This window comes from Aptenodytes patagonicus, chromosome 11 (assembly GCF_965638725.1).
Source record: "Aptenodytes patagonicus chromosome 11, bAptPat1.pri.cur, whole genome shotgun sequence".
Classification (NCBI taxonomy): domain Eukaryota; kingdom Metazoa; phylum Chordata; class Aves; order Sphenisciformes; family Spheniscidae; genus Aptenodytes; species Aptenodytes patagonicus.
Genome location: NC_134959.1, coordinates 22,609,023 through 22,623,119, shown reverse-complemented (window position 1 = coordinate 22,623,119; position 14,097 = coordinate 22,609,023). Strand labels below are relative to the sequence as shown.

At 46.4% G+C, this 14,097-nt stretch overlaps 1 protein-coding gene across 1 annotated transcript in view; it reads right to left on the bottom strand.

Annotated features, from left to right (window-relative positions):
* Positions 1 to 11,154, bottom strand: part of GLG1 (golgi glycoprotein 1) — a 91,118-nt gene extending 79,964 nt beyond the window's left edge. Inside the window, exon 1 of the mRNA XM_076349437.1 lies at positions 10,837 to 11,154. Coding sequence (XP_076205552.1) covers positions 10,837 to 11,154 — 318 coding nt within the window. The remainder of the gene's footprint in view (positions 1 to 10,836) is intronic.
* Positions 11,155 to 14,097: the final 2,943 nt, after the last annotated feature.

Sequence of the window (14,097 nt, the reverse complement as noted above, 5' to 3'; positions counted from 1 at the left end):
AACATCTTCCTTTTTTACTGTTCTGCTTGAATGGCTCAATATTAAGTTCACAGAGCTTTTTCCCCCCCCCCAAGCCAAAACTTTGATCTCCAAAACAGAATCCCAATTCCAAATCAGTGGTCCCACTAGGTAACGCAGAAGTGATTACAGAGATTGAACTCCATCTCCCAACAGACCAAAGATCACTCTAAGATGGCAACAACATGCTGCCATGTTATCAAAAGTTATTCATGATGTACAACTCTTAAGCCATAGGAAGGTTTTTGCCCAGTTCCACTGGCCCTAAGCCACTTCAGACAACACACTGGATAATACATCTGTGGTGAGCCAACAATCAGAAGGTAAAGCGACTGAAGCACTGATTCTCACCTTCTCTTTTAACTACACAACAGAAATCCAGGTTCAATACTCCTCCCAACTGTGTCCCTACCTCAGCTCTCCAGTATTCTTAGAAAGTTTTCAGAAAATGCCTTTTGCAAGTATTCTAAGTTTAAGATACTGTGAACCCTAGTGAGTAAAAAACCAGACATTAGAAGACAACATTTATTAATATTTGAGGGCATCACAAAATCATGATGGATTTCACTGTAATGTCTCAAGGGAGGAAAATATTTGGAGAAATTACTTTGGGAAGAGCTGACATACAAAGAAAAGAATTTCAATTCCATCAGCACTTTCCCTAGCAGAAGTAGTTTAGACTATGGTTCTATACAACAGGAGGCTGCAAGAGTTCACAAATGCCTGGAGGAGGGGAGGGAAACAAAAAACCCTGTAGTTTGTGGCTTGTCGCACGCTTTTCCCTTTGTGTAGGCCTTACCAATGAGCTGCTCATAGAAAGGAAGCCAATGTAGCCTCAGAGCACGTGAAAGGGGTTTGATGTGGACAAGCTTAAGCCACACCGCCGAGTACCTGAGCTAGAACAAACGCTGCATTATTCCAGGGAAGTCTGCCCTATTGGCTGCAGACATAGCAGCAGTGTGAGATGAGAGTACTATCAGTGATGGTTCACCGTATGTTCGGTGCCTGCTACAGCACAGGTAAAGCGTCATGAAACAAAAATATGAAACACAGCAAGGCTTTGTCTGTGTTCTGCGAGGAAAGTGCAAAATCACATCCCTCCTACAACTACTATTTTGCACATATACTTCTAGTTAAGGCTATTAACAGTAACATTAGAATGAGCATACACCTTTAGAGCTGTGATTCAGTTGAGGGAAAAGTATGTTCCCTAGCACCACACCTTCCCAGATGATGCTGTTATCTGTTACCATTGGGATTCCTAGAGACAGGACAAGCATTCGCCATGGGAGTCCCGTTCCACTACTCAGTTTAATAAAAATACAAGGAAGACTTACACCATAAACTAGTGTTTCAGCTTTTTCTTTTTCGGCTTTAAAATATAATGTTGCTTCATACGACTAATCAGAAACAAAATAAGTGAAGATGGCTGCTGACCGCTGCCTGGAAGCCTTCAGTTAAAAAAGTAAGCGATGTTACTACATTCACAAAATCTTTGACTTTTGCTGCAGATAGTGACTCAAACAGCTCTGTGTTTTCCAGCAGCGACCGCTGTTAAGCATTTCCTAACCTGTACTTCCCTCCAGTAAGCATTGACCTGGTGTGTCTGCTTTTCAGGCAGGGATTCAGCAGAAACTTCATCTCACTGTTTTAAACAGAAAAAAATGCATCATTAAGGTTGCCGTAAGAAATCTCCCATTCAAACCACACTTCACAGCACACCGAGTTTCTGCAAGTTCCATGCTGACTAAAAAGATTTTCCTGTATGTTGTTCTACATTAAGAACGCCGTTCCAGTTGCCAACTATAACACGCAGACTTTTCCACACTTCTTTAATGATACCACCTGCAACATATGTACATTACTGAAAAGCAGACTCTCGTCTGAAGACGGGGAGCAAGAAAGACTGCATCGGCATACTTGTTGCTTACGCAGGGTCGACTCTACAGACTTCAGTAAGGTCAGATAGATGCCATCATGAATTTGGATAGCTGTGTTATGGTGAGAGACCCAGCATCTCACCCCTCACGTGTCTAAAATATTGGAACACCAAAAATACAGTGCTCGTAGCATCGGTTCAAAAGTAACAATCAAAAAAGCAGCAGGGTCAACACAATGTCATATGTGAACAGCAATACAAAATGTTTGACAAATAAAACTCATGGCCAACAGTTCTCTCCACCCCGCATTTACTCAGAACCTTGTGTCAATGGAGACCAGATTTTGACTAGCCTGTCTGAATTCAACAATAAGAGGACCACATTAATATCGATTTGTTTAAATCACCATGAACATGGTTAAAGAATTGCAGTCTCGTGAACAATTCATGTTGTAAATTATGACAACTGTGGTGTTGCAGTGATTTTACTTGAAGGTGGTTAGTTTTTCTGATTTTATGACATATGTAGACAGGCCACACAGACACTGACACAAGCAAAAAATCAATTTGATAATGAAAGAGCTTACTGTAAGCTTCTTCCAGATCTTATTTCAACTCAGCTGAGAACAGTGTAACAAAAGTTGACTCAGATCAAATCAAGCCCGGACTGTTACAGAAAGTCTACAAGCCAAGCAGGTTGGTTTGTTTTGTTTTGTTTTTTAATTCTATCAAAACTTTTTGTAGGGCAATTACTTCAACACTTAAAAGAATGCATGCTCTGCTGAGTTTGTTCTGCAGTTCACTTGATAGAAAGTATTTTATCCTGCGCTAACAGGACACTCTAGAAAAGAAAGTCTCAATTAGCAAACTACTGAGCATGATGAAGGCTGGTGAGCCTCCTATTAAGATTCAAGAGATCTAGACAGCAAACCTGCCACCAGATTAAGCTAGGCATTATTTTTTAAACAAAAGACAGCACATTTGCCTGAATGATTTTGCATAGCACGGCTGGAATAGCTATTTGTTATTAACCTACCCTGTTACATACAAGTACTTAATTATATCAACAAAACCAGCTGCATTCTCTAGAAGAGACTCAAAACTCCTTAGAATCAAATAAGGACATTACAAGAAGTTTTTTCACAGAAGAGCACACAGTTCTACCACTAACTGCAAAAGAGTAAAATACTTCAGGCATGTAGAGAAACCATGAATACTTATTACACTAAATACTACCTTTTTGTCACTTCAGCAGTTCTTATGCATTGTTTCAGGCAAAGATGCAAACAATAACAAACGCAGCAAATAAACATTCCTGCCCTGCATGATTAATGTTCATTTATCACTATGTTATTACCTGGCAAAAGACGTATTAGATGTGTCCCATTAGTCTTAAGCCACAGCACTGACAATAATAAAGACATCAAACGTTCAGTTTGAGTTAAGGCAAAATTTTAGACATTGCAACCAAGTAATGCACTCTAATGCAAACACATGACATCTAAGCTCACAAAGCTGTAAGAGCTACAAGATACACTTATCCAAAGGAAAAAAATAAAATAAACTCAGGCACTACACCCCCAAAAAGACAGCATGGAGAAAACAGACACCTCTCAACTACTGAAGGAAATTCCTCAGCTCGGAGCTGCAGACGTTCAGACACCAGCGTGCCAGGACACAGCTTTTACGAATGCCACCTCTGCTCAGGAGTAGAACAGTATGGGTTTTCATCTACTGTCTTGATGAAGAGAGGTTGCAATTATGCTACAAGCTGGTACCTGGGGAAGGGAGGATCTCTGCTCCTCACCTAACACACTGCTACAGATGCTGATAAACTGAACATCCAGAAAATGAAAGTATCCCACGATGACAAAAAATGATCAGCTAACAGAACTGAAAATTTTTTAGTGCCATAGCAACCAACTTCACAGACCTTAAAACTAGATTAGTCAGAAGATCAAAAAAAAATATTTTGAGGCAAGATTTCAAATAAAAAGGCAATTACTTAGACCTTCTATTCATCCAATTCTTTGGGGTTTGTTATTAGGAAGAATAATTGCAAAGCTTTTTCCAAAGTAAGCATACATTTTCCAAAGACCAAATCAAGCAGAGCCCACCGAGAAAGTGGTCCTTGCATGCAGGAAAGCTACACTATAAAGAACATCTAGACATTATCTCTATACTAGAAAATAAAGACAGCACATAGTTTGCCTAGAATAATCTTTCCTGAAATCATTCCGTTCCAACCGTGACAACCCAAAGCAACACCAAGAGCTAGAGAGATCTCCTTTCCTCCAGTACGAGGGAGGAGAGGATGCAAGCAGGGAAAACACAACCTAGCTGTACCTGTCTACTGCCACAACCGACCGAGTCTTTGCTTTTCAATATATTCAGCTATTTGGCTTAGTAAATCACCTCCCTGTAACCGGACCTCTGCATAACACAGCTTTCTCAGTTCATCCTGAGCCAAGCTCAGACTGCGCAGCCTGCATCAAACTTTACTTCTCCCCTTGTATTTCCGTCCCTTTTCTCCTTGGTATTCAGAGCTGCAGCAGGCCAGCAGCGCCAGCTCGCTAGAAGAAGCAGACTTGTAAGATAATCCCTTTTATTAAGCCAAACATCCCAGGCCAAACTGATGCACAAACAGCTACCACAAGTATCAGCCTGCCAAGAACAGCACAAAACTAAAAAAAAAAAACCAAAAACCAAACAACCCACCCCCCAGAAAACCCACAAAAATAACTCTCTCAGATAAGCAGAAGTGCAGCGACTGTTAAGATTGTGAAGGATATGGAGAACTAAGAACCTGTGCTTAATGCTCTGTTCAAAAGACTAGTCCAGGACCTAGCAGGAGAGAGACCATCTTACCCTCTAGTCAGCTCACACATGGCTTCAGTAAGACGAAAAGGGTGCTTTTAAATATTGCTACATCCTGAGATGAAGCCAAAGGCTGATGCCAAAGTAAGCAACCCAAACACAAATCAGACTTTTAAAGCGTATTTAGAATTTTACTTTAAGACTTAACTACAAAAGCCAGGAGGAAATTTGGCTTATGCTCTCTGAACACAAGGAGAAACAAGAACTTCAGACCAAAAATGTGGCTAATCTCTGTTAAGAAGCCAAGCCAAAGCTTCAGAGAGTGTTCCAGCCTTGTCTCCCATCGTTTTCTTTTGTTGTTGCTCATATGGTTTTTTTTTCAAAACTTGATCGTCTCAATCCCTTCCTCCTAGGTCCAACCATTCCCTTCCATGGACTTTGACAGATCCATCTTCCATTTTATGAACTTTAGAAGAAGGAGGGACCAGTCTTGACCATTCAAGTTAATTTGCATCTGCCACAAACCACTGTAAATTCTTTGTTAAATTCAGTTTGAGACAGAAAGGTATCTGGAAATTTCTAGTACAGATGCACAGGCTTCAACTCATACAGAGTCTAGCATCCAGTTACAGCCCAATAATTAACTCAATCTCTTAAAATTGCAATACATTTTTACTTTAAGTTAGCTCAACTTCAACTACGGGTAAGAATTCTCCTTTTTCTTAAGGATGTAAGAGTTTTTAAACTCCCGTGCCCTGTACAGGTGGCTTTGCATCATCACCAGGTCAATATCCCTTCGAAAAAAGGGAAAGTGTAAGCAAAGCCCTTGGCAAGGCTTAAGGTACATTTTCCAGGTTTCTGAGCATTGCCTTTAAAAAAAAAAAAATCCCTTTGCCTGTTGTTATCTGAACCAGATGATAACGCTGTAGGCACTGTAAGAGCATCACCGGAATACTAACTGCCTACTCCTTTGCAATAGTAATGATGAGAGAACCAGAACAGCCTCCATCCCACAAGTATGTACTTACCACCCTGAGAAACTGGCAGTTCCCATTCAAAACAGCTCACCTGAAAGCCAGGGAGAATGCCTGGAGGTTTTGTGGGACAAAAGCAAACTATAAGCACTGAAGGAGATGGCCAACTCAGTAAACAGTGCCTTCATTATTTGCATTTCCTAAAAACTAGCCCACCCCCGTGCTATGTTTAATCCACAGCCCTCAATTACTTACAGCTCTGGCCAGGTAAACAGTCATTTGCTGCCACAGCCCAGACAGCTCAAAAAAGGTACTTTAAATGCCAGCCTCCACTTGTGCATGGGAAAGCTGTGAGAGACAGAAATAACATGAGTACGTGCTCAGATATGAGATAATGTCACATGCTGAGTCAAAACAAAATCTTTGCCCTTCAACACAACAAATTATGGAGATAAAAGGGGGGGGGGAAATAAATTGAGCTACCGTGACAGATCACGCTTATCCACCTCAATGCAATCAAAAAGCTTCAGGGAAGCCTTCACATTTCCAATCCCTTTACCAAGAAAGTAGAAAAGCTAGAGAACAAGCACAGGGACTGAGCACACACGACTTTTCCTACAACTACAGTATTACCAAAAGAGATGACTCCAAACGCGCATTACTGTCTGGCTTCTCTTTTCCATCTATAATTTTAAAACTTAGGTAATTTGACTGGCAATATTTTATCAGCCCACTTAAGGAGCTCAGGTACATACAGAGCAAGAATAAAACATTTATACAGAAGAAACGTGCCAGTTCCCAACCCAAACGTTACATGCTTCCTAGTCTTTAAGTCACATCAAATTAATTTTCTGGCCTTTTACACTGACTATGCATCTCAAATAACAGGAAAAATACTATTCTTAAAATACACAGCTTTAAGATTAACTTGTTTTGTTCTTAAGGCAATCCTCAACATTAAGAGGGCCTTATTTTTTCCAGAAAGCAGAGCATTCAGGCTCAATTATGCTGTCCCCGCTGTAAAGGTGTGACCAAAGAAACGGAACCATTCAGGATGAAGAAAGTAGCGGGAGGCCAAAACTTTGATCTCTAATCCCAACTTAACCACGACCGTTTGATCTTAGAAAAAATGCAAAAAAAAAAAAAGCATTAACATTATATAGATGGATATAATGCTTTATATATTGCATAATCTTTACAAGCGCAATGCAAGTAAAGCTCAACAATTATGACATTAAGTTACTTCACTGATTAATCAGATCTAAGGTATGTTTTAACAGTAAAATTAGGCTCCACTAATAAGCCAGATAAAAGAGCTACACCGGTTAAGATATTTTCATACCTACCTCAAATTCAACAACTCAGTCATGCTTTAAATGCTAAATCATCATTAATCATGCAAAATTTTTTACCTAGCAAATATATTAATATTTCATGGGTTTATTTATACTATAACCACCATGAAAATTAGTTTAATAGGCAGCCCATAAAAAACGGTTTAAAGGCTGCAGTCTATGTTGAGTGAAAGGCAAGCTCCCAAGTCTCTCTAGAAACAGGCTAGCAACCCGAATCGCTTCAGAAAAAAGCACTTTAAAACACATTTTTGAAAAACAGAAGTATACACCACCCTGTTACACTCTTTTTATATCTTGGCATAAAGTTATTTGGATAACAATTAAAACATTGATGACAAAATTTAAGTGACTCAAAAGAGTAATATATCCAGTGCACAAATAATTTTAACTAGAAGGAAATTAATTCGCCTGGAAAATGCACTAAAACATGTGTTTGATCCTATTTTCTGATTATAGTCAAAGATATTTAAGCTGACTAGCTCTGACCACTACCTCCTCCAATTGAGGAGCATCCCTCCCTTTCTTCTACTATGGAAGGAAAGCAGAAAAGCATGATTGTCCCTTGATTTCTATCTTTCAAACAGTTGAACAACCTGAAATGCAGAAGAGTTCTGCACCTGCAGAAGTGGACTCTGCACTAGGTCAATTAAGCATTTCATTGACTTGCTGGAAAATCAGCGGTAAAGTATTTGATATCAGTCTGGGGGTCTGACTTTTTAAAAAAAGAATTCTAAAAAGATGCAGTGCTTAAATATCTTGTGTTGATAATACTTTACTTTGACAGTCTAGAAGTAACCTCTCAAAACCAAGACTTTAAAATTTATGATTTTGGGTTTTGGTTTTTGTTTGGTGTTTGTTTTGTAGGTTTTTTTACTGTTTTCTTTTGTTTCAAATTATTCTTTACTCAATATTTGTGTTAAACAGCTTCTCTCAACATTCACCCTACAAGATAGGCTCCTGTACCCATCAACCACAGACTTGACACTCCTGTTTCCTTAGATTCAGGAGAACCACCCAGCAAAAGCAAGGGAGGACTTACTCTAAAGACATCCACACTAACAAATCAGCAGATACTGAAACAATGCAACCGCATTCACACTGGCTAACAAAAAAGCACAACTCTTCTTTTCTATATACTTTATGGACTCAAAAGGAAGGTTTCAAGCAGTTGTTTCCCCTGGTTATTCAAATTTAAAAGCATCCTAACTTTTCTGTATCACACTAAGAAGAAAAATCAATGGATAATCAGTATAACAACAGTAACGCCCCCAGTTTCGAACTGAAAGTTTCTCCACTTTAGAGGAACATTTCTTATGAGAAAAGTAAGATCATCTTAAGCACCTATGGAAAAAACATCTAAAAATCTTACTTGCTACTTGTAGCGAAGCAGTGTCCAAATACTGTCCTCACTGACGTCACCACACACACAGCAACTCCCCCAAATCTTCCATTTACTATAGCCTGACTTTTTTTAAGTGGGCTTGTATGACTTAGACTAGTTCCCTGCCTATTTTAAAGTGTAATTGTCACTTTTCTGGTATCGTCCAAAAAAGCTGTCAGATGCTCTAGGGTCAAAAATAAAAGTTAATCAACAACAGTAACAGCTAATATGTCAATTATTTCCTCTGCTGTCACCTCCAATGCAAAGGAAACATCTGAGACAACATCTGACCCCGTTCCCTATCACCTAATGTGCCACCCAATGTTTACAACTCATGACTTTTATTCAGAGTCTAAATATCAAGAGTTAAACAGTGGGGATACACAGGAGTCAGTTATTTTAATTCATTTCTCAGAGCAGCACTCTGGGAAGTCATTTTTACATCAGGATACAGCCCATCACATCTGCGTTACAGCAGGCAAACCGTGAGTCTAAGACCAGCTGACAGTGGTCTTCACAGGCTGACAGACAAATAAGGGTAAGGCTGCAGATGGGCACCTTTGGAGAGACAACTCAATCCAAAACGTCCCCAAGATGTCCTATCGATGCCTGGCACGTCCCAGGAAAAGATTCACCTTCGGCACTGGATATCAGACAGCATTACAGCTAGACAAGACCAACAGCCAGCAAACTACTGACATCAAGGCAGGCTTTAAAAGGCGAACAGGAAAACCACAAGCAAGACACGACATTCAAAAGACAGTGGAATTCTCATGAGATATGCAGAACCAACATAAGGGCTTGTACTGGCTGAAAATAAAGTGTGATGCGAAGCATCCCTTCATCTGTTGCTTCTCCCTGCACACCCCCGTGCCCTAGCCCCGCACTCACCCCCCTCTGTGTTTAACTCAGTAAAATGACAAAACTAGTCCAGCAGAAAGCTGACAAACTAGACGATAAAAATGTCCACCTCACTAAAATGGCAGAAAACCAGTAAGCACTGGAACTGTGAAAAGAGAAGGGAGGGGCCACACAACTGTAAAGAAAGGAACAACAAGAGCTTGCCTTTTTGGCAGGCTGGTAGCTTGCGAGCCACCGCCTGTAAGCACAGCTTCTGAGATGGCCTCAGAGACGGTGCCTCCCTAACAGGAGGTCCAAACGGTCCCAGACAGGTGGAAGAAACTAGATGTGACAAGTTATTCATAAAGCAAGTATCAGAGCATTTTAGAACTGTGACAGACGTTGCATCAGGACTCATTTAAAAAAGTCTGCCACGAGTGTCTTACTAAACTACCTGTCCCAAATTAAAACATGAAGCTAGACAAAAAAAATCGAAATTATTTTTGGATTTTAAGCCAGGAAGTCATCACTGACAGTTATCGGTTCAAGACTCCCCTTGATGAGAGTAACCATTAAGTCACTGCCATCTGCTGTCTCTGCAATAGCAGACAAGAAACGAGCGCAGGCTTTTCCTGACTGCATTTCCACTTGATAAAACACCCTTAAAACTGACCCAGCCTGACATTCCTGGACCTCACAGCAGAGAAGCCAAGAACTAAACAGACCTCAACACCAAAACAGCTCACCAAGGAGGCTTCCCCCAAAGGCTTCTTCAAACTGAGCAAGAACCACCAAGGAATGAATGAAAAGATGGGGCTAGAAAAGACTCTGAGGTAGCAACTCGGTTTTTTCTTGAGTTAGACTTAAGCCACTCACGACAGATGTTTGGGGACAACGCAGATTGCCCAGCCAACCTCCCCACATAAACTAAGCCAGGTCTAAAGGTTGTAAATCTAGTTTCGTACACGCACAGGCAAGCACTTGGAAACCAACCACCTCTGCAGCTGAGCTTTACACGAAGGTGGGAATCTGAACCTGAAAAAAAAAAAAACCTTCTCGGGTCACTGCCGCTACCAGCAAGGCACCTTTCCTCAGCGCTAGGCGGGCAGCACTCTCCCCAGACCCCCGAAAGCGAGTAACTCTGTAAGGCACCAGAGGCAAAACAAAGCCATCCCGCCCAGACCTCTCCCTCCCAGGAGGGCGCTGCTAGGGCGGCAGCGCAGAGCCCGGAGGTGCAAATAAAGAGGGGTGCCGGCAGGAGAGAGGTTCCTCTCCCGGAGCCCCCTGCCCTCACCCCCGCGGGCGGCTCCCCGAGCCGGCCCGTCCCCCTCGCACGAAGCTCCACAGCGGCGGGGGCGCAGCGCGGGAAGCGCGGCCGGCGCCGGCCTGCACGCAAACCCCGCTTTTTAAAACAAAAATCATGAGGGAAGTAAGGAACGGCGGCCCGGGCCGCGCTCGCTCCCCTGAGGAGCGGCGGCGGGGCCGAGGGGCGCGGGCGGCGGGCGGCGCGGAGCCCCGCTCTTTGTTCGCTGCCGCGGGTAGGCCCGGCCCGGCGCGGCGCCCGGCCCTCACCTCGCGGACGTCCTGCAGGCACTCGAGGACGGCGAGGTTGTTGGCCCAGCTGTGCTTGGAGCAGAGCCGCACCACGTCCTCCCGGCACACCGCCTCCTCCGACAGCTTCCACCCGCTGCCCGAGCCGCCGCCGCCGCCGCGGGGACCCCGCGGGCCCGCCGCGCCCGGCCCCACCGCCTGCCCCGCTAAGGACAGGCCGCCGCCAGCGGCGGGGCCCGCGGGAGGAGGGCCGCCCGCCGCCGGCCGCGCCGCCAGCGCCAGGAGCAGGAGGAGCGCCGGGCCCGGGCAGCGGCTCCGGACACGTCCGCACGGCGCCATCTTGGATCCGCCACCTCCGGCGCGGCCGCCCGCCCACCCAGCGGCACGCACGCCGTATGCAAATCAGCGCGCCGGCTGACATCACCGCGCCGCGCCCCCTCCGCGAGCCACGCCCCTTTCGGGCCAAGGGGCGGGGTTTTCCCTGGCCCCGCCCTCAGACCGCCCCTCCGCCCCGCCCGCCGTGGCTCCGCCCCGCCCGTCGTCGCCTCAAGAGGTCGATGCGCCATCACGGCCCCCGGCGCCATCATGGCCCCCAACCGCCATTACAGCCTCCAACGGCCGTCACTGGCCCCCAGCCGCCATCACAGCCCCACGATGGCCCCCACAGCCCGTCAGCCACGCAGGATGGCGCTTGCCAAACTGCTGAGCCGGCGCTGGTGGCAGGGGACGCAAGGAGCCGTGCCCCCAGCACGCTCACACCTCTGGGCAGGCAGCCCGGCCCTGCACCTCCCACAGCAGGTATCCAGAAGCTGCGGCCGGTTTTTGCCCAAAAATATCTCAGTTCCCACGCCTGAAATGGAGCTCGCAGTGCCGTTCTCCTCAGAGCGGCGTTGGGGAGGGTCGATAGAAGCCTGAGAAGCTCTTGGCTGCCCCGGTGATGGAGGGCGTAGGAAAGGCCGTGAGGAGACGGTGCTCAGAGCAGTATTGGACTAGCGTGCAGTAAAGAAAACTTGGGGCCACATACGGAACAATGAAGAAAAAATACTGAATAGCTGCTCAATAAAACAAAAGCTTGAATAGAATATTGGAAAAAAAAACCACAAAAATATTGAATAGTGATTGCCAGCCAGCCAGGATACTTGTGGGCAAAGGCTCACGGTAACAAAATAGCACGGGATCACGCAATTAAGGGTTGCATCGTCCCGGAGATGGGCAGCAAACCCCATCGGCACAGACCTTCGTGCTGGCATTTCCCCATGTCAGGTGCCGAGTTACCAGCTGGGGTGACCTTCTGCCCATGCACGGATGCACCCGCGGCCCCTCCTGGGGCAGGACGCCCGGGCTGGCAGGAGGGGACGGGATAAATCCCACTAGCTGTGCTGGGATAGCCCAGCCCTGCGAGCAGGCAGCCGAACAAGGGCAGAAAAATCCCATTTTGGGGGTGCCACGAGGCTGCTCGTTTTAGGGTTTGGTGGGTTGGCTGCACCTCATGCCCTTTCAGTGCAGGGCCCACTGGTTTCGGGGCTAGGATTTGGCATGTCCCACTCAGTTGTGGCTCCATACGGGCTTTCTTCATGGGGATGGAGAGAAACAGGTGCTCCTGTGAGAGTGATCTTGTGCCCAAAGCAGGATCTACAATGGCTGATCCCATTGTAGATGGGATCTACAAGTTCCTCCTAGGGCAGTAAGGGGGAGTTAGATGCTGAATTTGGCGACGGATCATCTAAAAGCAGCGTCTGCAACCGTGGAGCCTCCGTCGGAACAGCGTTTTGGTAATGCCACGGCCCCTTCCACCCTGGCAGCCAGAACTGAATTTCACAGTAAAAAAAAAAAAAAATCCATCCGGGTGTTGGGTTGGCGGCAGCGGTGGGACACAGGTCCGCCACCAGCTCAGCAACCACAGCTTTTCAGGTGCCCTCAGAGTCTCCCAGTAGCAGGATCTCACCAGGCCAGCTCACAGCACCCTCCCAGGATGGGTTTGCCCCAAAATCTCAGCTTTGCTTCCAATGGCAGATGGAAACGGGGGACGGGGAGAACCCCGTCTCAATTCCTCTGCCCGGCTGACTTCAGGAGCGGTTTTCCCAGCACAAGCCGGCATCGGTCAAAAGTCAGAAGCTTTTGCCTGGATGCCAGGGCGCTCCACGGGTCTGCCCTGGCTCGGTGAGCCGGGGTGGAGCAGAGCTGCAGGGCTGCTCCCTTCCTGCCCCAGGCTGCCTCATCCCGCCTGGGCAAGGCCCGTCTTTTGGGGATGCCACCAGCCATCTTGCCCACACCAGGAGCTACCAGAGCACCGTGAGCAAGCTGGAGCCCACCGCGGCCACCAGCCTGCAGCCGCCTCGTCCAGGTGGAGACAAGGGCAGGAGAGGGATGGGCAAAGCTGGCAAAGCCCCCGCGCTTCTTGCATTCGAGCATCGCGCTGGGACGCAGTGCTCAGGAAAGTGGCTTTGTGCTGGCACCCAGGGGCCGCGCAGCTGGGAACACTTAAAAGCCAGCAAAATCCAGCCCCTGCTTGGCAGCCCGTTTGGCTTAGTGGAAGTTATTTGAAGAGCTAGCCCAGCGCGAGAGCTGGCTCCGCTCCTCCATCCGTTGCAGGACGAGGATAGAGGGGAGCAGCGGAGCTGGGTTACGGCTCCCTTCTCCTTCCCCACACCCTTGGGAGCTCTCCGCAGACTTGTTTTTTGACAAGCAGCCCACATCCTTCTGCCGAGCATCCTGTGCTCAAGAGAAACCGCCTCCCAACCTTGGATTTTACCATCCTGCGTAATCCGCCATTAAATAAGCATTTCATAAAAAGAGCCCTACGCTCACCGTGTCCACGCAGCAAGTTAAACAAGGAAGAGGTATTTCTTTGCGCATAGCGACATCTCTGCCCGTGCAATAACCCCAGCGGCTCATTGCAACTGCAGCCCCTCGGCACAGGCTCGGTGGAAACTCCCTTACTGCCACATTTTAAACATTTTACCAGCAAGACTCTCAGACTCTGGGCGCTGCATTAAGTGCTTGCAGTCGTCTGCTTTTGTAGCAGGCAGCACATTTAAGTCTCACCACTTCAAGCAATAAAATGCATTTATATAGCCCCCAGCTCTGCAGACCGAGGCGGGGGTGAGATGAGCTGCTGGGATGCCTCTCGCTCCTTCCCAGCAGCATCCTCGCCCTCCAGCTCGCCGCTTCGGGGAGAAGAAAAGCTCTTCCTCGGTCCATGCGGAGGAGCTGCTCCAATTTTTAATTGGATACAGACCGCTCGCTCCCATGCGGCCACGGGCACCGCTCTGAATCTCGGCT